The sequence below is a fragment of the Diceros bicornis genome, chromosome 16 (genome assembly GCF_020826845.1).
Source record: "Diceros bicornis minor isolate mBicDic1 chromosome 16, mDicBic1.mat.cur, whole genome shotgun sequence".
Lineage (NCBI taxonomy): Eukaryota > Metazoa > Chordata > Mammalia > Perissodactyla > Rhinocerotidae > Diceros > Diceros bicornis.
Window position 1 is genome coordinate 30599615 of NC_080755.1, and position 24570 is coordinate 30624184.

General features: G+C 43.0%; 1 protein-coding gene across 3 annotated transcripts in view; it reads left to right on the top strand.

Annotated features, from left to right (window-relative positions):
* FHOD3 (formin homology 2 domain containing 3) overlaps nucleotides 1-24570 on the top strand; it is a 457851-nt gene that overhangs the window by 305937 nt on the left and 127344 nt on the right. For all 3 annotated transcript variants that reach the window (XM_058557016.1, XM_058557014.1, XM_058557015.1), the window contains exon 10: nucleotides 9616-9854. In XM_058557016.1, the coding sequence (XP_058412999.1) occupies nucleotides 9616-9854 (239 nt within the window). The remainder of the gene's footprint in view (nucleotides 1-9615; nucleotides 9855-24570) is intronic.

Sequence of the window (24570 nt, forward strand, 5' to 3'; positions counted from 1 at the left end):
CTGAGACTCTGCTCAACCAGGGGCTTATGTGATCACAGCTTTGGGTTCTATGTGGTCAGTGTGTATCTAGAACAGCGTGATGCAGGTGAATTTTCCACTGGAGAGAGGTGTTTTTTTTTTTTTTTTTAAATGTGAGGAAGATTGGCCCTGAGCTAACATCTGTTGCCAATCTTCCTCTGTTTTGTATGTGGGATGCTGCCACAGCTTGGCTGGATGAGCAGTGTGTAGGTCGGCACCCAGGATCTGAACCCACGAACTCCAGGCTGCCAAAGCGGAACACGGGAACTTAATCGTTATGCCACTGGGCCAGCTCAGGAGAGAATTTTGAAAATTAGCCTTGATACCTACTCCAGGAAACTACTTCCTGTTTCAGGGTGCACCTTCTCTCCAGCCTACCTGACTTTCAACCTACCTCCCCATCTCCCCCTTTCCCTTCACGCCAAACTTTTCAAAAGTTCGTCTGTGTTCATTGTCTTCCTTTGGTTAAATTGCATTTGCTTAATATTTTAGCGTCAAGTATATATCATTCACAAATGTGGCATCCATGTGACATTTAAAGAACAATAAAACAAACACCCATTGTGATGGTTAATTTTATGTGTCAGCTTGACTGGGCCATGGGATGCTCAGATATTTGGTCAAACATTGTTCTGGATGTGTCTGTGAGGGTGTTTCTGGATATGATTAACATTTGAATTAGTAGACTGAGTAAAGCAGATTGCCCTCCCCATTGTAGGCAGGCATCATCCAATCTGTTGAAGATCTGAATAGAACAAAAGTCCGAGTCAGAGAGAATTCGCTCTCTCTGCCTGATGGTCTTGAGCTGGGACATCAGTTTCCTCTTGCCTCTGGACTCTGACCGGAACTTACACCATTGGCTCTCCTGGTTCTTCTCAGGCCTTTGGACTGCAGATCTTGGGACTTTTCAGTCTCCATACTTCTGTGAGCCAATTCCTTATAATAAATCTCCCTATATTTCTATTTCTCTGGAGAATCCTGACCAATACACTCATGTGCTAGCTTTAAGAACTAGAACATTACCAATAACTTGAAAGTGTCCTTTGTAGCCCTCTCTGGTATCATCCCACTATCCACCAGCACTATTCTCTTTATAATTTTTCCTGAAAATAGCTTATTCTGTGAACTAACACAAAGGATCAGATTATCAAATCAGAGTTGACAAATCAGAGATCTTGCCCAGTATCTAGCCATGCTCATAATTTTGAGAATACAGTCTACAGCGGCGCAGAGAAGCAAGGAGAGATCTGGGACATCCCTTGTGAGTCCCCAGGGCCTGTCTTCATGCATCAGACCTGTGCTCTCTGACCCAGAACGATAGGTGAGGTCTCCAAGTAAGGCTCACAGTCACCTGGCCCAGCGAGTAGCATTCAGTTATAAAACATTATGAAACATCTCTACTATACAGCCCAGTGAGTCATGGCTCATAATCCATAAATTATGGGTTTATTTACTATACGTCATCCTTAGCCAAGAACATCCTGCTAAGGGCATTCCAGAAACAAGAACTCTCATTTTAGCAAATATCATTAGTCTATTTATTAGGTAGTCTAGTTATTAGCATATTTACAAGAGAGTAGATGGGATCACTTGCACTCTTTCTTTCCTCAAAGCATCTCTGCTGTGAAAGGAGTGAGAGGATCACAGCCCGGCTGCTTTAACTCCGTCATCCTAGTCTGTATCCCTAAACGATGTACTGTTTAATTTTGTCTGTTTTCAAGCTTTTTATAAATGGAATCATATCATTTATATCCTTCTACAGTTTTCTGTTTGGCTTAATGTTTTTGAGACCTGCCCATGTTGTTATGTGGCCTTCTAGTTTGTTCAGTTTTACTGCTGATGAATATATCACAATTTATTTATCCACTCTTCTCTTAATGGATGTTGGCTGGTTTACAGTTCTGTTGCCATGACAGACAGTGCTACTCTGAGCATTCTTGTCCTTTTCTTTCTGTGTGTGCGCAGTACTTCTTATGTTTAGGTATTGGTTTTATTCTTGCTTTGTAAAAATATTTAGAAGTTTTTCTTCTTTCTCTCTTCTTTTCTCTCTGGTCTTTGATGGTTTGATAGAATTCCCTTGGGAAATTGTATGAGTCTGTGATGATATGTGTGTTGTGTTGTGTTACAAGAGGAGATCTTTGGTAACTATATTTTTTTCCTATGGAAATTGGTCTGTTTAAACTTCCTGTCTTTACTGTGGTCAATTTTGCAAAATTATGTTTTCCTAGGAAATTACCCATTTCATCTGGATTTTTAAATTCATTAGCAAAGAAATATATAAATAGTCTCTTATGAATGTTTTTAAGTTCCTCTATTTCAGTAGTTATTTTCCCTTTGTTATTTTTTACTTTTTGTGTTTGTTATTTTTTTCTTTTTTCTCTGGATTAACTAGTGTTTTGTCTATTTTGTTGGTTTGTTTTCAAATAATAATTTTGATTTATGTATGATTTATACTGCTTTCCTGTTTTATAACTCAATACGTTTTTATCTTTATAATTTCCTCCTTTTACTTTCCTTCACTTTACTTTGTTGTTCTTTTTCTAGATTTTTGATTTGGTTATTTAATTCATTTCTTGTCATCCTTAACCATCTTTGCATTCTTGGCGTATAATGCACTTATCATGATATGTTCTTTTTTAAAATGTGCTGCTGGAATTCTGTTTGATACTAATTTGTTTAAGATTTTTACACAAGTGTTCATAAGTAAGATTGATCTCCTCTTCATCCCCTCTTCCTCATTTTTGTATGCCATCTTTATCAGTTTGGCCATCACTGTTATACTAGCATCATAAAAAGGATGCTAATGGTCATGAGACCACTCTTGTACATTGCTCCTGTACAGAGTAATCCTGGCAGCCATGTCTATGGATGTCTCCAGGGCACTTCTCTGATTGTTCCTCCTCACTGCCCTCCCCTGGATCCTTCTTCTCTGTCTCCTTTCAGTGCTGAGGTTTCCTTATCAGACCTCCTCTCTCAGTCTAGCTGGACTTCTCTGTGATTTGCACAGCGAATTCAGCAGGCTTGGAGGCTGGTGGCTGACATCTTGACCCTGGAGCTTTCTGCCAAGGCCTATGGCTGCCTGCCCCTCTGCCTGCTTGTCGTCTTATATTTCATTCATTCATTGAGGCCCATATGTGTCACGTGCTCTGCTGGGTCTGAAAATACAGAAATAGATGATCTGTCCCTTCCCCAAGGAACTTTCATTCCGGAGTCTAAAACAAGCAAGTAGCTGATTCCCCCAGCAGCTAAATGTGATGGCACAGAGAGACATAGAAGGTGCCAGGGGGTGCTCTGACTATATGGGACATGGCTACCTGTAATCTGCACATGACATGCAGCCAGCTCTAACTGCACTTTTATTTTCCTCCTATGACCAAAAGAAAAATCCTGCACAATCTCTTCATTTCTCCACCTCTACAAAGAGCAGAGTCTCCCAAGCTACAAACCTGGAGCTGTCCTAGATGCTGCTTTGTCCTCTGTGCTCACACTTAGAAGTTTCATCGCTGAAAACTGAACTTCCTTCTCCATTCCCATTGTCATCTCCTGGCTCCGGCCCTCATGGTTTCTTGCCTGGATTATTGTGATATCTCCTTATTCATTTGCTCCCCTGTGAATTTGTTCAGTCAACAGAACTTTATCGAGCACCTACTAGAACAGTGCCTGGCACTGTTCTAAGCTCTGGGGACACAGCAGTGAAGGAGACAGACAAGGCCACTGCCCTGAGGGAGTACACATTCTAATGGGGTGCAGATGGTTACCATGGTGGCATGAATAAGCCAAGAATCTGAGATTGTGAGCATGTCTAGAAAGAAAAGACACAAGATGAGGTGGGGGTGAGAAACTGAGGCGGGGGCAAGGAAGGGCCCGCCTGAGGTGATGGCCTAAAGAAGACAGTGATAGAGGGAAGAGCACTGGAAGGTCTCCAGCTTGGCAGATGTGACTGGAGGGGCAGGGACTGGGAGAGCAGTGAGAGCAGAGCCTGGAGAGGTTGGCTTCCTGTGGGGGTTGTATCCCATGGGGCCTTTGCCTCTCTCTCTTCCTAACTCTCTGCAGCTGAAGACTAGGTGACCCTCCTGAAAGTCAGATCTGACTATGCCATTCCTCTGTTGAAGAAAACAAACAAACAATGATGAGCGAGTGAATGGAAACCCTTTTCACAGTCAGCAGGATGAAGCCCAAACACCTTGAGTTGGTAGAAGGGCCTACACAGGCCTTGGCTGTTGTGCCTCTATGGCCTTGTCTCCAGCTTTTCCTGGGATGTCTCTGAAGTTCCAGCCACATTCAGCTTCTCTCCTATCTTGAACGTGAGAGGCAGGTCTTTGGGGAGCTTTCCTTTATCCATTCTCTTTACTTTTCCTGGAGTGTTTTCCTTTCTTGTTCTCAAGTTGGCAAACTGCTCCTCCTGCAGGACTCACCTCAGATGTCCCCTCTTCCAGGAGGCCTCCTTGGCAAGGTCAGAGGAGCTCCTGCTGCTTGTCCCCGCACTTTGTTCCCAGTCCGTGGAAGAACACTTGCCTATGTGTACACCTCTGATGGAACAGTCCTCAGGACGTACCTGCCTGTCTGTTTCTCTCTGAGCTACTCTATGTCGTAAGCCTCGTTCCTCTCTCGAGCCCCGGGGAACAGCAGCGCACCTGCCCAGAACAGAAGTTCAGTGAGTGCTAGAATAAAGATCTCTTTTAAATATCTTCACATTTTATGACAGTGTTTGCCAGATGCTGGGTTGAAGGAAGGGCATGATTTAATCAGAAAGCAGCTACCTCAGGGCGAAGGTGCCCTGAGTAATAACTCAAGGTGACAACTGCATGCTTTAGATGCCAGGCCCAGTCAGGATTTTTATTCCTTTCTGAAAATTAATGCAGTTTTAAAAAATATTTACTGCCACAGGACAACTAAGTTCAGTATATGTAAGGGCAGCAAGGAGGCCTCTAAGTAGAGCCAATGTTTTCCTCACAAAAGACTATGAGTGTTTTCAAGCAATTGCAGAGAACTTAGTTGGGCTCTAGAATTTTTCCTAATAGTGGAGGACGTCTGGTGACCATATGTCCTGGACTTTCTGGGGACAGACCCCATTCCATGTAATTTAATTCCATTTCAGAAAGGTAATTTAATCCATGTTTAATTAAATTAATTTGAATTTTTATAGTTTCATGTGAGTTTTCAAATACATAAATTCACAAATCAAAATTAAATATCTTTTGTCAGATTATATGTCCTAACTTTTGATTCTGAAAATGTGGTCCTGGTAATGGGAAAGGCATCTTAATACTGAAGACTTTAAGGGTGATGGGTAACTGTGCTTTTAGGAGTAATTAACTAATAGGTCCAGTCTCTTAAGAGCTCCCTTGTCATTGGTGATTTTTAAAAATGTGTACCAATTAGCTCTTGCTGCATAAGAAATGCACCAAAAACTTAGTGGCCCAAAATAGCAAGTATTGCTCCTGATTCTGTGAGTCAGAAATTTGGGCCTGGTTCAGCTGAGAGATTCTCATGCAGCTGCAGTTATCTGATGGCTGGACTGGGGCTGAATGATCGAAGATGACCTCATTCCCCTGGTTTGGCATTTGCTGCTGGCTATTGGCTGGGCCGTGTGTCTTTAGCAGGCTAGCCCACACTTCTTCACATGGTAGCAGCATTTCAGAAGGTCAAGTGCCAATGCACAAATGCTTTTCAAGCCTCTGTTTGCATTGTTTGCTGATATCCCATTGACCAAAGCAAGTCATATGGAAAATCCTAGGCTCAATGTAGAAGGGGTCTATGCAAGGGTGAGCAAACAGGGAGGCATGATTCTCTGGGGGCCTAGCACCTTAGCAGTCTGCCACAACCTGTTGTCAGCATAGTTCCTTCCTGAAATGACACTAGCACTGGCATCCACTTCACCTAAAAATGGAATCAAGCTATATAGGTATAAATTAAAAAGAACACATGGGATAGCAATGTAGAAAATGATAGCATCTGTTATGTAAAGATGGCTGCCTGTCATGGATGTTGGTGGTAGTATAATGTTATAAACTCAAAGAAATGTTAATAGCTTTTGACCTCCATCAAGAATGTTCAGATTATTGGATATTTGGTGATATTAAGAAACTATTTTAAGTGGGACAGTGGTATGGTGGTTATGGTTTTTTGAAATCCTTATTTTTTATAGATATATACTGAAATATTTACAGATGAAATGATATGTTCTGGGATTTACCTCAAAAAAATCTGGCTGTGGGGTCAGGGGCAGGGAGTGGGGTGTAAATGAGACAACATTGGCCAGGGTTGATAATTGCTGAACTATCATGGGTGATGAGCACGTTACGGTTTTTATACTCTTCTCCATACTTTGTGTATGTTTGAAAATTCCTACAGTAAAAAGTTAAAAAGAATGTTCGTTATCACTCACTTGCCTCAAAGACAGGCGGAAGTTGTCACAGATGCCACCTTGAGCTGCTCCTAACTGCTTTCTGTAGCGTGTGTAAGCAATCAGTGCTGGGTTCTGGAACCTGCTTGCTCCTCATCTGGGTTTTACTTTATAAACAGTGCTCTACATTTAATTAAAAGAGTTAGAAGGTATTTGATGAGGGGTCCAGCACATGAGTCACTCTATCATTTGGGTGGGATTACAGATCTTTCAGGACAAGGTTGACCTCACCTTGGGTTCCTGTGGAGGACACTCATCGCACTTGTGGTTGAGTCAATCTGACACCACAGATTTGAAATGAGTCTTGTGGGAAGTGCTGTTCTCTCCAGGTATTTCTAGTTTTTAGTGTTCTTGCCCTAATCTGTAGTGCTCCCTAGACTCTGAAGAGTTTGGAGCTGCCCTGTCTGTGAAAGTGAAGTCTCTCTTCCTGTCGTCAGCAGACACTGGTGAGTCTAGGATTCTTCTTGTAAAAACAAAACCATGAGTGAACACCAGCCCCAGATTCATGTTACCCTATTCCTGGCTGCCAGTGGATCTACTGGGATTCTGTGCCCCATTCACTCCCTCCATGCACTCTTTTTCTTTTTTTAAGGAGATAGATGTTTTGTTGAGGACCTGAACTTCAGAAAGCCACCGCTGAATTCCATTTTATGGTGTTGCTTTGATAATTTTTCTGGATTTTTCTTTTCACTTAAACTTTCTGATTTTCTCCATTTCCCTTGACAAAAGGCAGTTAAAGTGGATTTTACTTTGTGCACATTCTGCGTGCTTCTCTGAAAAGAACTGTGAGCAGAATGCTGTTTGATCCTTGGATCTCTGAGGTTAGACAAGGAGTTGGAAATACCTGAACTTTACTTTAGGCCCTAATCTTATCATTCTAAATGTGTCCTTAATAAGAAGCAGAATCAATACCTCAGGTCAGAATAAGTTCAAATGGTCTAGAATTTTTATATCTAAAAATGAAGAAAAAGTAATTGGCTAGAAATACTTAAAAATACTGTCCTTGGTTAGGTGCATAATCTTTCTCAAACTTTCCCCAGAGAATGCCATTCAAAGTGTTAAAGTTGAGAGTAAATGTGACTAACAAAATGCATAATTTCTTTCTTAGTTCTTGCAATTATACTGGAGGGGGGACCCCCGGGAAAGAGAATTTCCAATGAGATTTTATAACAATACAACTTTTTCTGAACTCTTGTCAATTCTTACCTCAAACCACCCCAAATTATGTCTGACTAGTAAATTCAGGGGAACAAAATAGTCAAAATTCTTGTGAAATCATCTTCGTGTATTTGAGAGTTATAAAATGCATCTGGCAGGAAGATAGAAGAGTTTTCACTAAATGGATCTCAGCAAAAGCTAGAGCTGGAGGAGACCGGAGATGGGACAGATAAAGAGTGAGTGCATTCCTGTGAAATTGGCCATGTGTCCCAGTTGCTCATCCCTGTGACCCTGGATGAGAGTGGCTAACCTGGCCTTGACTCAGCCAAGCTCACCTTGCTAGATTAACACAGTGCCAAAACTCTGGACCTGGGGGACCGCTGGTTTTGCAATAGCCAGGTTTTCTGTAGATCGGTGGTGTTAAAGCCATATAGTAGCCATATAGTGTAGTTACTATCTGGGTCTTTATATTACTTCTCCATTGTCTCACATGTCAGGACCAAGTAGTGAAATGTGACCAAGAACACCCACGAGGCTGGAGAACTTGCTCCTTTGGGGACATGGGGCCATATGACTCCTTGGTTGCCAAGTCAGACAGACTGCTGGACTTGCTTGGGCCTGGCTCATCTGGGCTGCAAGGTGCCCTGACCTGCTAGTTCTGTGTGATGGAGGAATTTTTGGGCATGCTAGGCCTCTTCATCTGAGGGCATAGATTGGAGAAGGATAGTCATATTCATTGAGTAGCAGCCACAGGGAAGACCCTACCCTAGCTGCTTTACGTAAATTATATTTCTATAAGTTATTCGTACCGCAAACCTGCAAATGCAATACTATTATCCTCATTTGGTGAGCTAGAGAGAGGTCAAGTAATTTGCTGCAGGTCACACCTGGTTTGTTAGTGGCACAGTCAGCATACACACGAAGGTCTAGTCAACAACTTGTGTTCTTCTTACTATCTAGTTTTAGAGAAGGTAGGCGTAAAAAAAAAATTAGAAGAAGCTGGAGATACAGATGAGTATAGCCCACGGCTGGGAAGGGTGACAACAGAATGAGAAGGAGAGCTCTGTAGAAGCACAGATGGTTGGTGTTAATGTGAGGTGAGAAAGCCGTGGGGTAGGATCCAGGCTAGAGCGAGATTAAGAGCTAGTGGAGGTGGGCCTCTGGAGAGGGCAGCAGCTAGGAGCAGGACTAAATATCCCTGGAAGAGGGCAGGGGTGGGGGTTGTGGTTCCTGTTCGCTTAGGTTTCCACCTGAAAGCCAAAGTGTAAGCCAATTATTCTTCTGTGCAAATATGTGTCACTTTTAAGAGGAAATTTTTTAAAAACTTTATTCTAGAGGTCAAATCTATTTCTGGTATATATTTTTGTGACTGGCATATGCAAGCTGTCTAGTGTAACTACAGACTCCACCCCCAACCCCGAGACCAGGCTGCTGAGGGTAGCCTGATAGCATTGCCCTGTGCCCAGATTCTGGAATCAGGCAGTGCATACTGCGACAGTAGGCTTCCCCAAAAGATCTATGGGTGAGGCAGTTCCCTCCCCTGGATCTTGTGGCTCTCGCCTCTGACCAGAATCCTCCTTTGCTCTTCTGAGCACCCTGTTGAGAAAGCAAGCTCAGGAATGATCAGGAGCTTCAGGGCTTCCTGCCACTGGGCTTCAGGAGGGACTCCACCTCCTGGACCAGAGAAGAGCAAAGAGTGGACCTGGAGATGCGGCCTCAGGAATGGCAATGCTGGGCTCCAGGGTAAAGATCTCATCTAATTACAAAATATTTCTCAGACTTAGGCATGATATCAGTTGACCTTTTGTGTCCACTTGATTGGGCAACTATACAGTGGTGAGCCCCTTTCAGTTTGCAGACTGCCCTTTGGGATGCGTGTGGTTGTGAAGATCTTGGAGAGAAGCTGAGGCTACAGGATGGGAAAACACAGTGTTAAATCCTCCTTAGAGCGAGCCTGAAATGCAAAGTCACACCCTGGGGCTGTGAAAGGCTGTCAAGTCTGACCTTGCACTGGGCACTCTCTGCTTTTTCAGGTGGCACTTCGGCACGAGGATGGCGACGAGACAGCTGAGCCACCCCCCACCGGGTGCCGGGACCGGAGGAGGGCCAGCGTGTGTTCCAGCGGTGGGGGTGAGCACCGGGGCCTGGACCGCAGGCGGAGCCGCAGGCACTCGGTACAGAGCATCAAGAGTCCTCTGTCGCCTCCTACCAGTCCCTGCTCCCAGTCGGCTCCCGGCTTCAAGCCCAGTCAAGTGCGAGATCTCAGTGAAAAGTAAGCATTAACCCAGCCATGGAGAGGGGCGCAAGGATACCCAAGAGAGGGAGGGAGGCCACAACCCCAGAGGTGCCGGCTACCACCCCCACCCCGCTGGCCACACAGCCCAGCCCACTTGCTCCCTGCCCCTTCTCTACCTTTAAAACACCACCTCCAATCCCCAAGGAACTTCCCAGGGCAAGGTGGTGCTAGTGACATGCACAGATTCGATCTTACTAACCCCATGAACTCTTCTTCACCCACTTGTGTTTTTATATTATTTAATATCTCAGTTAATATCTGTTCAGAAAAGCTATGCTTTATCAAATGGAAAGGAATCCAAAACACAAAACTTTGGCCTAAAAATAAATGGTATGGCACAACATGAATGTATTCAAGATTCTAAGAGTCTTGAGATAGTCATGACAATACATAGTTGTATAGAACAAATCCGTATAAGTTTAAAATATATAAATATAAAATACATAATTTTATATATACATATGTATTACATTTCAGTAAATATGAATGCCATCATTTATTCATTCAGTCATACAGCAAACATTTTTATTAAGTGACTGTTATAGGCCAGGACTATTTGAAGCCATGAAGATGTATAAATGGAAAAGGTATGATCTTTGTCCTTATGAACCTCACATCTGGGCTAGGAGAAAGTAAGAATGAGGAAAGTTAATAGGAAGAAATAGGAAGATTGACAATCCCATGAAAAATTATATATATTCAAAGTATAAAGTTTGACAAAATCTGTAGGAACTCAGTGGTTCCATAACACATGTGCAGCAAAAGGATGGCCGTGCTGCTCTGAGGTCAGGGTCCAGTTATATCTTGCCAAATGGATGGTGTCAGTTCACTAGGATAATGGGGGTCTGTGGACTAGTTCATGCCAGCCAGGTCCACTGGGGCTGACTGATATACTGGATTGCCAGTGCACCACCTCTTGTTGCTGGCAGGGTGGAAGTCCTGCTCACATCATTTGGCTGGAGCATTTTCCCCCTTTTCCCCCACCCCGGGAGCCAAAAGTAGGTCAGGAGGTTGCCTGGTGAAGAAGAACATAACTCAGAATGAGTTAAGAGAGCGATCAAGATATGTCCCTTCCTCTCCATCCCTAAGGGTACACCCATCCCCACCACTACCAAAAAGTGCCCCGAGCAGTCTGGTACCCATCACATCACTGGAGCATGAACCAGCCCATGCCTTCGGATGCCTCCTATTGCAGAAGGAGGAGGAGGGCATCGGTCTGAGAATGATGTGCAAGGCACTGTCCATGTTGACACCCTTCTCTACCACAGAGCCCTCCATCTTCAGGTTTTTCTCATTCGAAGAGTCTGTGTACGTCAAGCTCTATTTTAGTGAAAAGAAGACCAAAATTTCTACACAGACTGAAGAAGGAGAACGTCTACCATGAACATTGCACTTTGTGATCTAAGATCTTCAAGAAACTCAGGCAGTGCTCGAAGCTCTCTCTAGCACTGCTTCTAGCTAATGGGTTGAGAAATTAACATGGAGAGAACTGAGGGAAGTGTACGCCATGGGCTGAAAAATCTCTATTTAAAACCACCAGAGATGCTGAAGGTAGGAGTTAGGAGACATTGTCAGCAGCCCTTGGTGTTCTTCTGCTCTGTCTGACTTACGTCGTGTTTGTTCCTGTTCTGTTTCTTCCTGTTACACTTTCCAAAGGTCCATATGTCGTGAGTTCAGGTGACATCGCCTTGTGATATTTTGATAAAGGTAACAACAGTGGAGTGGACCATGTTGGGCACAGTTCACAGTTTCGAGGTGCTGAGCTCGGTGGGATCTGGAACAGGAGGCCACAGGTGCTCGGAATGCTACGGTCTCAGTCTTTTCAAATAGGACTGATTTTTCGTTTAACTGAAATTATTACTTTAATGTAAATTTCATAGCATTTATTTGAGAAAAATACACTTTCCAGCTTGTAAAGACAGATAACATTGTACAGATTGATGATTATGAAGTGGCTTCATCCATGAAGCCTGTTGGAGGGATTTTGCCCTGTGGCCCTAAAACAACAGTACAGTTTTGGCAGAGGTGGGAGTGGGATGGAGGGAAAGGGTGACGAGAAGCAAAATGGGAAACGATCCCTGCGTGCATAGCTTAGTCACCTGCTCCACATCTGTACCTCAGAACATTGCCTTAGAATCCAGTCGTTCATAGTGTCCCATTCCCTATAGACCTTGAAAGACACAGAAACATGCCTGACCTAGATTACTCTTCATCTGTGTGAATGTTCCGGCCCTACTTATTGCTGACTTGTAGCAACATGCCTGCATACACCAGACGTGAGGAATTTAACTCTGTGATCCAACTAATGCCAATGCTTTTGAAAAGAAGATAGAAATATGTTAGAGATCAGAAAGAGATTCATGTTGTCCCAGAATGTATATGGCACTCTGCACTCAGATGAATTGACATCATTTGAATTTACTTCTCACAGTGACCCTCTGTAGGATCCAGGTGGGATAAGTGTCATTATCTTCACTTTACAAGTGAGAAAACCATCAGGGAATGGGTGCCTTGTGACGAATCGCAGGACTAGAGGGCTGAGCTGTGGGTTAGATGCAAGTTTTTGACCTCTGCCTCTCAATGTCTGAATCGTACAAAACCACTTCCGAACCAACCATTCCTAAACGTATGAGTGAGATTTGCACTTCTGACTTTTTAGAGAGGGAATGTGATTTACATCCATGTAGGTGTATTTTTATTAAGGTAAATATAAAAATTCAGAGAGAATTGAAAAGGAGACAATCTCCAAGTCTCCTTACAGTCTTAGGCCTGCTACGCTGTGTGCTTTAATTCTAAGGACTAATAAGACTCTAAACTCACATTGCTTGGCTTTGGTTTCTGAAGAAATAGAATTCTACCCGAGCATTTACCGAATAAGGTGAGCGTTTATTGGTCACCTGTCACCTAAAACTATCTTTTGTGATTCCATGTGCCATAATGAGTTTCATCTTGGCGCTTAAATGTACAGATTTGATTGGAAGGAAGAAAAATGTTGGCCCTTTCATTTTTTACCAAGAAAATTATTTTTAGCATCTAATCAGCAAAAGAACCAGTGTCTCTGGATTAAATTGTAATAGTATATAGCCTTAGGACTAAAGAGTCTTCAAGATTGTCCAGCCCAGAGCAGGAGCCCTTACTGTGCACTTCTGGGCTCAGGCACTCACCTGCCTGAGGCATCTCATTCTGCCCTTGAACTTTTCTGCTTGTTAGGAAAGTCATCTGACCTACATTTGCTCCGTAATGTTACAGCTCTATTGTTGCTTAGCATTCCATTATATGGGTACAATTTTCCCATGAAGTTTCCCTGTTCCTCCTGGTTCTTACCTCTGTCAATACACACCAGGTCTTCTTTCTGCTCTGTGTGTCAGTCTGTCTGATAATGAACATTGCATGGGACTTCACATGTGAACTTTAGATTTCATCCTGTTAATTTCCACACAACATTCCAACCCATAGAGGTAATTTTGAGCTTCATTCAGTCACTGATGTTAGCAGTTGTGCCATCCAGCTTTCAGTCATGTGTATATTTTAACACACATGGAAGAGTGACCTGGCAGGTAGTAGACGATGACAACTGTTTGGGAGTGGATGGTACAGATGACTGCCACGTGCCTTGAAGGCAAAGGTTGGAAACTTTCTCTGTCAAGGGCCAGATAGTAAATACGCTAAGCTTTGTAGGCCAGACACTCTTGTTGCAACTTCTCAACTGACTTCTGCCTTTGTAATGTAAGAGCGGCCGTAGACAACAGGTAAGCAAATGAGCATGGCTGCATTCCAGTGAAACTTTATTTATGGACCCTGGGATTTGAATTTTACATGTCATGAAATATTCTTTTGAATTTTTTTCCCCAAGCACATAATAATGTGAAGAACCATTCTTAGCTGACAGACTGTACAAAAACAGGTGGTGGGCCAGATTTGGCCCACAGGCTGTAGCCTGCCAACCCCTGTTCTCAGAGGCTGGGTTTCTTGAGGGAGGTTGGGAGGAAAATGGCCTGGAATGGGCAAAGAGGGGTACATGGGGTATGAGAGAAGAACTCATTGTGCCGTATAAGAGGGCTGTAGGGAATAGTGTCCTTAAAGTTCGGGGTTAGAGCAACAAATATTCCATGAAGAGATCAAGACTATGGGGGACTTTGCTAATGGTGGCTCATGAGTTCCCAGGGCACAGCAGAAGAATGAGTGGGTTGGAGAGAGCAGGAGGTGAGTTAGACTAGGGGACATACAGAGCCAATGGGGAGAAAGGGGTCTGGTGATGAGTCCAGGAAAGGTTGGGCTGCTCAGGGAGGTGGAGGCAGACTGGGATCAGTCCCAGTGGTCCCATAAGGTGGTGGTTCTCAACCAGAGATGATTTTGTCCCTCGGGGCATATGGGAATGTCTTGTCACATTTTTGGTTGTCATAACCGGGGTGGGGAGTGCTATTGGCATCTGGTGGGTAGAGTCCAGGGATGCTGCTAAACATTATATGATGCGCAGGACAGCCCCCCACAACAAAGAATTATCTGTTTACCATTTTGTTAAACTGCCTTTTGTTTCTGCGATTCTGTAGAAATAAATATAATGGGTACTTGGCAATTAGTAAGCAATTACCAGATGCATGTTGCCATCTTTCTATGTTATTACTTCTAGAGTTTTTATGTCAGTACATTAAAAAAAAAGAATTGCTGAGTGTTCCATTATATGGCTATACTGTAATACCATAATGCCTTCATTCATTTTGCTATGGCTTGATTCCAGTTTTTTCACAGTACCAAACTTGCTGTAATAAACACGCACACACACAAACGTGTTTGTGCACGTATGTTAGCATTCTCTTAGGAGAGATTTTTAGAAGTGGAATTCTAGGTCAGAGGACACTTATGTTTTAAATATTGATATCACCGCATTGCTCTCTACAAGGCTATACCAGTGTGCTGTCCCACCATCAGCATGTGATTGACTATTTTCCCACACCATCACCAGCACTGGATGTTAGGAGTTTTTCAGAAGTTTTGTAATTCTCAAAAGTGAGATGTGGTGCCTCAGCATTTTAATTTGCATTTTTTGATTACTACTGAGGTTGTTCATCTTAAATTGCTGCATTGACTGTTGACATTTCCTTTTCTGAGAATTTCCTGTTTATATCCTTGGCTCATTTGTTTCCTGAATGGTTTGTTCATTTTAATTATAGGCAGCTACTCTATGTTTAATGTGGAAGTTTTCAAATACAAAAGCAGAGAGAATATAAATATTCTTTATACATTAACTTTTTGATATTAACTTTTTGACAATGTCACAAATATTTTCTCCCTATCTTTTAAATATATTTTAATTTATGGTGTCTCTTGATGTATGCATAAAATATATTATTATGGTGTACAATTTGGAAGTTTTTTCCTATGCAGCTTTTAGGTGTCATGCTCACTCAGGAAAGTGTGTCCTCTTTCTAACTGCAGCCTCCCTGTATTGTCCTGGGAGAATGCTTTGCTATTTTTCCCTCACTCTCTAGGAGGTAAGTAGCAGTAACAGTAGTGATAGCAGAAGCCAGCATTTATGGAGCACTTACTTTGTGTTGGCTCTTGTGCTAAGCAATTTTACATGTACTGTAATTTCCATGAAGAGGGTGGTAGTATCCTCCCCATTTTACAGATGAGGAAACGGAGGCACAGTGAGATTAAAGAACTTGCCGCAGATCTCACAGGTGGTAAGTGGCACAGCTGGGATTGAACCCAGACCATCCTAGTCTAGAGCCCGCACTCGGAACCCAACATCCCTGGAACTGCTCTCTGCATCTACAGAACGTGTTTAGTAGTAGAAACAAGTTTTTCCCTTTTGAGGATGCTTTAGATTTGTTGAGAAAGCAAAAAATCATTCAGAGCAAATGTTTATTGGAACTTGATAATCATAATGGGCTGTATTGTTTATAGTCACTGTTTGATTTTGATCCTAAAATAATCATACTGATTTCTTTGTTTTTCTTATAAGTTGGTACTGAAGAGGGTTTCTAAAGAGGAGTTCTGAAAATGTCGGAGTAAGCTGTCCTCATCTTTTGGGGGCTCATAGCTGAAGTTCACCAGTTAGTGGCCCAGTGGGTGGTGGGAAGAGGGGAGCCAAGCTTTGGGGCTGAGCCTCCGGAGTAGGAGCTGGAGGAAGCAATTGGAGAGGGTGATGTTTTCCATTTTCCTGTGAGAGTAGGAAAGGGTGTTGGCCCCTCTCCACCAGCTAGGAACCAGTGGGCAAGTGGGGGAGCCTAATTAGGGAAGTATGCAGGGCGAGTGAGCTCATCTGCCTGTATTTTGACAGGAAGGAGGCGTGTTTGGATTCTGATTTCTAGGGCAGTGTGTTCTCTGGTCTGTCTCACAGCTTGTCCACAGGGCTTCATTGCCAGGAGTCACAGAATTCATTCGCCCGTGAGCTGCAGGGTCTGCAGCAGAAATAGTAGAGCACCTTTAGCTCTGAGTTTCTTGGAAGCAGTTGGCAATGAGCAATCAATTTGCAAGCAAAATATATATCGTGAGACTGGTAGGTGTTATAGAATTGGTGTTAACCTACAAAATCTACAACACAGGTGACCAGCTCAGTCCTGGCTACCGGAGGATGGTTTGGCCAAGTGCATACAGGAGCAACAGCTGAGATCATTGAGAGCACAGGCATGGTTTTCACAGCCACAGACCCCACCTCCTCTCCAGGCTTGGCTTCAGTCTCCTCCACTGTAACCTCAGGATGATGATACCCCTTTAATAGACTGATAGGGGAGTTAAGAGAGGCAGCACAAGTGTGTGCTTAGCTCAGTGTTGTTGTTATTATAGTCACTCCATGCCCTGGGGCTTTCCCGGATATTGTTCTATTAAAGAAGGTAATTGTTAAATAAATATGGACATGAACTGCAGAGAAGATTCTGTACACTGGCATAAACACGCTAGAGGATTTCACAACAACCAGATTAACAACCACTGGTACCATAAGCAGCAAGTAGCCACTTGGGAAGATTTATCTGATGGTAAATGTTTCATTATAAATGGGATTCACCAACAATCACTGACAAGGGATATGACCTCCTGAGGTAGTTATGGTTGGAATACAGCCAGCGATTCAGATTTATCATTTAATGTCCAAGAGGCTCTTCCTGGTTTCCTGAGTATTGAATAGTGAAGGGTGGACAGGAGGGGAGAGGGCTAGGGGGCAAAGGAGAGTGAGCTTGGAACTGGGAGAACTTATATCAAGAAAAGGCAGAGGCATTGAGACATGAGGAAGAAGTTGCTTTGCAAAACTCCTTCTGATTTCTGGGGCAGGATTTCTGGTTTCTCAAAGATTCTCTGTGACAAGATTGCAGACTTCTTGGGGGTTTGAACTTTGCTGAATTGAACTTGGGGATCTTGCTAGGTTCTGAAGAAATTGTCAAGATTTTATCCTTAAAACCGAACAGAGCTACTGGTGAATTTTAAATGAAGAAGTGAGATCAGGATTGTGTTTCAGCAAGACCACTCTGAAGAGTGGAGAGTGCATTGGAAGAGAGCAGATTGCAAACAGGAAGACCTGTTCAGGTGAGGGCTCTTGAACAGTCTGGAGAGAGGTGGAGAGGGCCCGACTCAGCCAGTGGCAGGGAGAATAGCAAATAGAGGAAGGTGACAAGATGTAGGGGGGACAATGTTTGTAGGGCAGTGACTGGATTGTATGGTGAGAAAGAAGAGGGAGTCTGGGGTGACTCCCAGGCAGCCACTAACCCAGGGTCATGGGATGGCTCTCAGGCCACTCAGTAAGCTTTGGGCATTTTAAGTTTGAGGTCTCTATAGTCACAAGTAGAACTTCCCACAGTCAGTTGGAGAGGCACTTCAGGAACTCAGGTACATGTAGGTAAGGGTTGAAGTCTAGGCTTAGATGCCATAAACCAAGTGAGCAGAGAAGTGAATAGATAAAGTCCTGGAAAGGAAAGCGTAGAATCATCATCTCATGAAATGCTGAAACTGAGAAATTCACTTACTTCCCAAGTCAATGAACCTTGAAATGGGTCATCTTCAAGGGTGAATGTTTCTCAAGCTACAGTGGCCTTACTTGGTGTGATGTTTCAGGACAGGTGTTGAGCATACTTCAAAGAGAAGGAAATGTTCTTGTTTCTAGTTAAATCTTTGACTTGCATTGGGAATTTTCTTCTTTCACTGTCAAGCCTGCTTCCCCTTGACCTGTGCAAACACCGCATTTCCTGTAATGCATACCTTTCCATCCCTGTTCTAGATGTTCACAGCCCTTTCTGGAAGAGCTTGATTTTCCATGGCAGGGATGGGTGTGGGTGGTCCTTCTGGAGAGTAAGCATCTCTCTCTTTAAATCTCATGCAATTCCCAGGGTCCTTTTGGAAATGGAGGAGGGGCTTTCTACTGATTACCAAGCTGAGCCGTTTGAATCCAGTCATGGAACGAGGAATGAGGTTGTCTTTGCTTGACGAGGGTCTGTTGAGGGAGCCTGGTAGTAACTCTTCACTGATGAGTGTTGAATGAACAGGGAAATAAAACCCTGAAAATTTGGGTTGAAGAGGTCAAATCTGACATTAGCAACAAAGGAAGACTGGGCAGGGGTGAAGCTGGTGAAGTGTTTTGCAAGGGAGCCCTTTGGGAATAGGTTTGGGAATTGAAGAGGACAGGCCCCAAGAAAGAGAGACCTGGCCTAATGTCATTCTTGTCTCACACCATGTGCTCAGCAAGGTGACAGTGATCACAGAAGCATCATATTCATGTTGAAAAACTATTTATTTCTAAGTGAGGTAATGTTTATGTTTCAGAAACTGATCAGAATTAACATAGGCTGCAGTCATGTCCAAATATGTCTTGTGGTACCCTATATCAAGGTGTCGTTGATTCTCCCCCTACTGGAATGGAGCCTTGGTAGGATGGACAATGAGGGGAGAGCTGGTAGACTCTCTATGCACGTGAATACAGTGAGAAGAGACATTGATGTTCAGGAAAGAATCTGAAAGGAGGAAGAATTAATGACTTCTTCTAGTCCTTAAATAGAAGAGGCTCTTTTTTTCCAGCCACAAATGATCATATCAGAGGTAGCATAGCGTAGTGGTTAGGAACTTGGATGCTAGAGTTGGGTTACTTGGGTTCAAATCCTGGCTTACCAGCTTTGTGACTCTGGGAAAACTCCTTAAACTCTCTGTGCCTCAGCTCCTCATCTATGAATTGCCTCAGCAATTCCTGTGAGGATTAAAGGAGTGAACCATGCAAAGTGCTTAGCATGAAACACCCTGCACAGAGTTTGTTAAATAACTAGAATAAATGAGTGACTGCAGCCCTCCCAGGAGATGCTGCTTTCCCTGGAGAGACCCCTGGGAGGCAGAGCCAAGCAAAGGGTGAAGCCTGCCCCTTGCCCTCTGCGAGTTCCCTGCAGAACCCAAGGCATCCTGGGCACATTTGGGACGGGTATCTGCCGCTTGCTTGCCTTTTGATCCACCTGATAGAGTGTGCTTCCCGAAGACACAATAAGTCAGTGAAGAATTCAGAGACAATTATATCACACTTCAGGAATACTCAATTATAGTATTCAGATTGCCCTGGAGAAATAATATTATTCTTGAGTGTTTTATTTTTTTCCCCAGCCATGCGATTCTGGTTTTGTAAACATGAGATATAACATTGACTTGAGATGAGCCCCCACAAGCAAGTGGCCAGTCAGGGCCTGCTACATGCAGGCATTTGTCTCCCAGAGGTCTTGGGATGGGACAGGGTGAGTGGGATGGAGGGTGTCATGGCTTCATGCCAACAGCAGGCCTTCTGAAGTGGAACGAATACTGACTTACTGGACTTGAGAAGATATTTTTTTTTGTTTATATTTTTTTCACCTATTACAAGCTTTGTAAAGTTGCCTTCCAAATAGAAGGGTAAATAACTTTGATCATGAAATGGGAAAAAATCATGATACGAACATGAATTGCCTTTGTGTTTGTTAAAATGTGGCTGGGGCTTGGGTCCACATCCTTAATAGCTCACTTCTATAAGTAAATGAGCAAGCCACCAAATCTGTAGAAGAGAAACTCCAATACTGAGCATGTTATTTCACGGTAACCTTACGTTGATTTCTTAGTCAGTATTGACATTTTATGCACTTTGATATTATGATTGTGTTTGTTGGGGCAAGAGTTTGTTGAGGCAAGAATACTAGCTCATGGGCTAAAGGAGAACTAAATCATATTCATTCATTCAACTCATATTTTCTTGTGCTTGCATTATTTTTGGTTCTGAGGATGCAATGGTAAACACGACTCTTATGAGTTTTCCAGCCTCATAAGACAGTGCACACATAAATACTGCATCAAGTAAACATGTATAGCTTTGGAAGAGGGCTTTGGAAGGGAGGAAACTGGTCAGTGTGAGAGAGTAACAGGGATATAAGGATGTGCCCTTGAGGAGAACTTGCAGAAGTACACAAGGACATGTGCAGAGATTGTCATTACAACGTCATTTGTAACAGAGAATTGGGGAATGGCTAGGTAAGTAAAACATGGAATAGCCACAGGAAGGAATGCAACTAGAGGTTTTAAGAAATGCCCCATACCAGGAGGACCAACGTACTTGCCACATCAATTGCTGTAGCAAAAGGTTGTAGAACAATATATGTTTAAATTTTTTTTTAAATCTGGAAATTTACCCACCAAATTTATAACAGTAGTTATTTCTGGTCAAAGGGGACTTTATTTTTATCAGTAATACTTTGAAAAGTATACTTTTTCAAAGGGAGTATTAATTCCTGTAATTAAATATTAATTTTAGAAGATTCTTTAGAAAAGAGGATGGTAGGCTGGTAATGGTGGGCAAGAAGCCTCCTCAGGCATTTAGGCTGACTCCTGAAGGATCAGACGAGCTCCCTGGGCTGAGGGAGGAACGGGCTTGGTGTACCTGGGTACCTAATAGAAGTCTCAAGAGACAAGATTAGGGAGTGTAGAGAGGGACACAGAGGTGGCATGGAGATGAGATGAGGTTGCACAGTGAGCGAGACAAGTCATGCAGGGCCTTGGAAACCATAGCATGGAGTCTGGTGGTTGTTGGGCATGCAAGGCTCAGCTGTGCACACCTGAAGAGATGCCTGTCTGCCTGGTGGGGATCAGAGTGGAAGTGAGGGAGAGTGGAAACAGGGACACTGGGTGGTAGCTGTTGATGCAGAATTACTGAAAAACCTGGTATCTTGGACTAGGACAGTGGTTCTCAACCGTGTGGAGAGTCTAAAGTAACCCATGCTCAGTCCACACCCCAAAATAGTTGAATACAATTTCTGAAGGTAGGGCCTGAGCATTCATATTTTCAAATAATGTATCACAAGGGTGAGGATCACTAGGCTGGAGATTGCCATTGGCTGTGGAGAGTTTGAGGCACACACTGGGGATTCAGTAGCTCTCTCTGCTGGGTCTCCTGGGACCATCCTCCTGGACCAGGCCGAGCCTAAAACTGTTTGCGACACTGTGGGACCTGTGTGAGTGTGCAGGGCAACATGTGGACCTGTGACGTACATGCATTCCTTTGGTGATGGTCTCTTTAGATAATCCTGGCCCTTTGCTGCTCTTTTTTCTTTTTCCGTTATCTCCTTTTTATACATTCGTTCTTCATTGGCATCTCCACCAGCAGATGGCCAATGAAGTAGAAAGCAAATGCTACCCAAAGAAGTCCACGTGGTTACTGTTGGTAATTTGGGGGCATGACTTGAAAGGGTAGAAAATAGAAAATGAGGCTGTTGGGAAGAACTCTGGCTGAAATATAAGATTTGAGGTTTATCTCTAGATGGCAGTTATCTGTACTTTATTACCATATTAAGAGTTGATTGTGGTGTGTTGAAGTTCAAAGCATGTGAAAAGGCAATTAGAGTTCTAGAATCAAACAGAGTCATGAGTTGGAAAAATGTTACTGCACATAAAACTCTGAAACACCTTTGGCTCCCTCACGGTTTTTACATTTGATATCGGCTTCTTAAAAACACACATATCATGTCTCTCTTGTTCTAGTTAGAGGCGTTTCACTCTTTAGTATCCTTCTTTTCCCATTTGTGAAAAACGTGTGTAAGAAGTGCCGTTATTGAAACATTTAAAATTAAGCTTGACCAGAAAACACGCATGAGACTAGTAACTGTACAACTTCTGGGAATGGGAGCACTTGTCTAATGTCTACACAGTTTCGTGTCTTCAGCTATCAGAGACCACCAGGGCAGAAGCCTCCCATTCTGCTGTTCTGCTTTATTTTATGAGTGAGATAAGAGAGCCCCTGGGTCTCAGGATGAAGCCAAGCCAGACCCCAGAGCAGGGCTGTTTACACCTCTGGGGACCGCCATCTTGAAAGTTCAGCCTGAGACTGTGCTTGGCGTCCTTGCTGTTTCCAAAAGTTCATAGAGAATTCCAGTCTACCTTCATCCTAGTTTCTCTTCTGCTCTCTTAGACATTCAAAGCAATTTACTAGTATTCATGGCTTAGAATAAAGTTTTTTTAAACATAAAATCAAAGTACACATGAAAGAAAGCAAGACACCTCATAGTCTGTACATTATCACTGGAATGATTTGTTTTACACCTGAATAAATCTGCAACCTGGCTACTAATTTTATTTTTTTTCCTATTGATGTTTATACTCTGCAGACTAGAATTCCATTATATTAAACTACTCCATGTTTTCAGCAGAAAGAATGTGCTGGATCTATTAGCATTTTAGCCTAAAACAAAATAGCATAATAATGGCTTATGCATTAAGGTTCTGGCTGGTAGTCCAGTTCTTGGGTATATTTGGTATCCATGGCCTGTACTTTATATTCCTTCTAAACTTTGCATGCTACAGAGACAATAAATACTTTCCTGTCTAACTTTGGGTTCTCACCATGGAAACATCAGAGCAACAGCTGGGTTCTGTTAGATATCTTTTCCTTCTCTTGGCTGGCAAAAATCTTTTAAGGGAACTTTTTTTTTTAATTTGGTGGATAACAAAACTCTATTTTTGAATGAAGTCATTGCTTCAGTTGGTCATATATAAGTCTTAACTGATTAAGATCACTAATTGGAAATTTTCAAATATCATCTTAGCCCTTGGTAACCTAGAAACAGCCTTCAAGTTAACAGAAAGTGTGAGTCACTGCAAGGCTAAATTCAAACTCTAGTTTAAGTATTTGCTAACACAGAGTGATGCAGATGGAGCCCAAGGGGACACTTTCTCTGTCATAAATTTAACAAAATATTTCTATGAAATATTTTTCATCTAATTATGGTATGTCATGAATTTTACAGAACTAAATGGGGCATTTAAAATGTACGCATTTTATCTAAACCTTAAGACAGAGCTTCCCAACTAGTTGCCACAGATGAGTCATACCTGTGTCAAGACACTGATCCCCTCAGGGCAACCAGGCAGATCTGGGTGACTGGTGCCCTGGGCCAGTCTCCTGGGGGCCACAAGCAACCTTGTCCATTATTCTGTTGGGCTGTGCAAGTGGTATTATGTTGTCTGTGCTGTGTGAGAGGAGGATTAAGAAGCATAGTTCAGGAGACTATTGCTTAGAGGAAATGGTGCAGTGATGATAGAGTAATGAAAACAGTTTAGATTCTGCATGGGTTTCATGGGTAGCCCGGCATGGTAGAAAGGACACTGACCTGGACATTAGGAGACCAGAGTTCTTACTGGCAAGTTGTGTGATCTTGCTCTCTCTGGACCTCGTCTTTCTTATCTGGAATGTGGGGAGATCTCTAAGATCATGTCTCAGTTCTTGCCAATCTTGCTCTTTGACCACACATAGCAAGTGCCTTCGTGCTGAGCACCATGCTAGGTGCACAGTGCCAAAGAACTACACCAGTCAGCAAGTACTTGATGGATGTCCTTGGGGGCTGGGTCACTGGAGAAACAGCAGGAGGAGTAACTCCAGGCAGAGAGAATGACTCTTGCAAGGACCCCGAAGCTGAAATACCCTTGGTATTGGGCGGATAGATCAATAGACCCATTAATACTGGAGTGGGGATGTTCATGAAGGGAGAGTGGGAGGTGAAGTTGGAGAGATGGTAGGAAGGTTAGACTATTAGCTGGGGGAATTGACCTTAATCTTAAGGTTAGTAGATGTGTTTGAGCAGGGGAATGTCATGTACAACAGCCCATCTTGCCCTCTGGTCAATTCCTCCTTGGCCTTCTGAGTTATGCTCCAATAGCACTGTATGGAATTCTTTCTCATTTTCCTGGCCACTCAGGCACCCCCTCCCCTCTGAAGTTGAATACTTCCTGGTACAATCAGTTGTTTAATGTCTTTCTGCCCCCTGGGCCTATAAACTCCAAGCGTGGGAACTTCTTTTAACCACTGTACCCCAGCATCTTGCATGTAATAAATGCTCAATATCTGTTGGATAAAGGGAAAGAGTGCTCTTGCTCCATAGTTAGACTTCTTTACTTTTGAAATAATTTTGTTTTGTTACTTATTTATGGGAAATCTCTGTACCTTCTGCTCAATTTTGCTATGAACCTAAAACTACTCTAAAAAATAAAATCTCAGGGCTGGCCTGGTGGTGTAGTAGTATTTGAAGGCCAAAGGCCAAGACCCAGAATTCCTTAGCACAAATATAAAGAAAATTAAGTTATACCTTAAGAGAAAACTCAGCTAGGGAAAAAACAAAGTGGTCTAAACTAATTCTTGAATCTTAAATACTAATTGCATAAAATATCATTCTGTTTGACTAATTTCATCATAGGATGAAACTAAATAAAATCA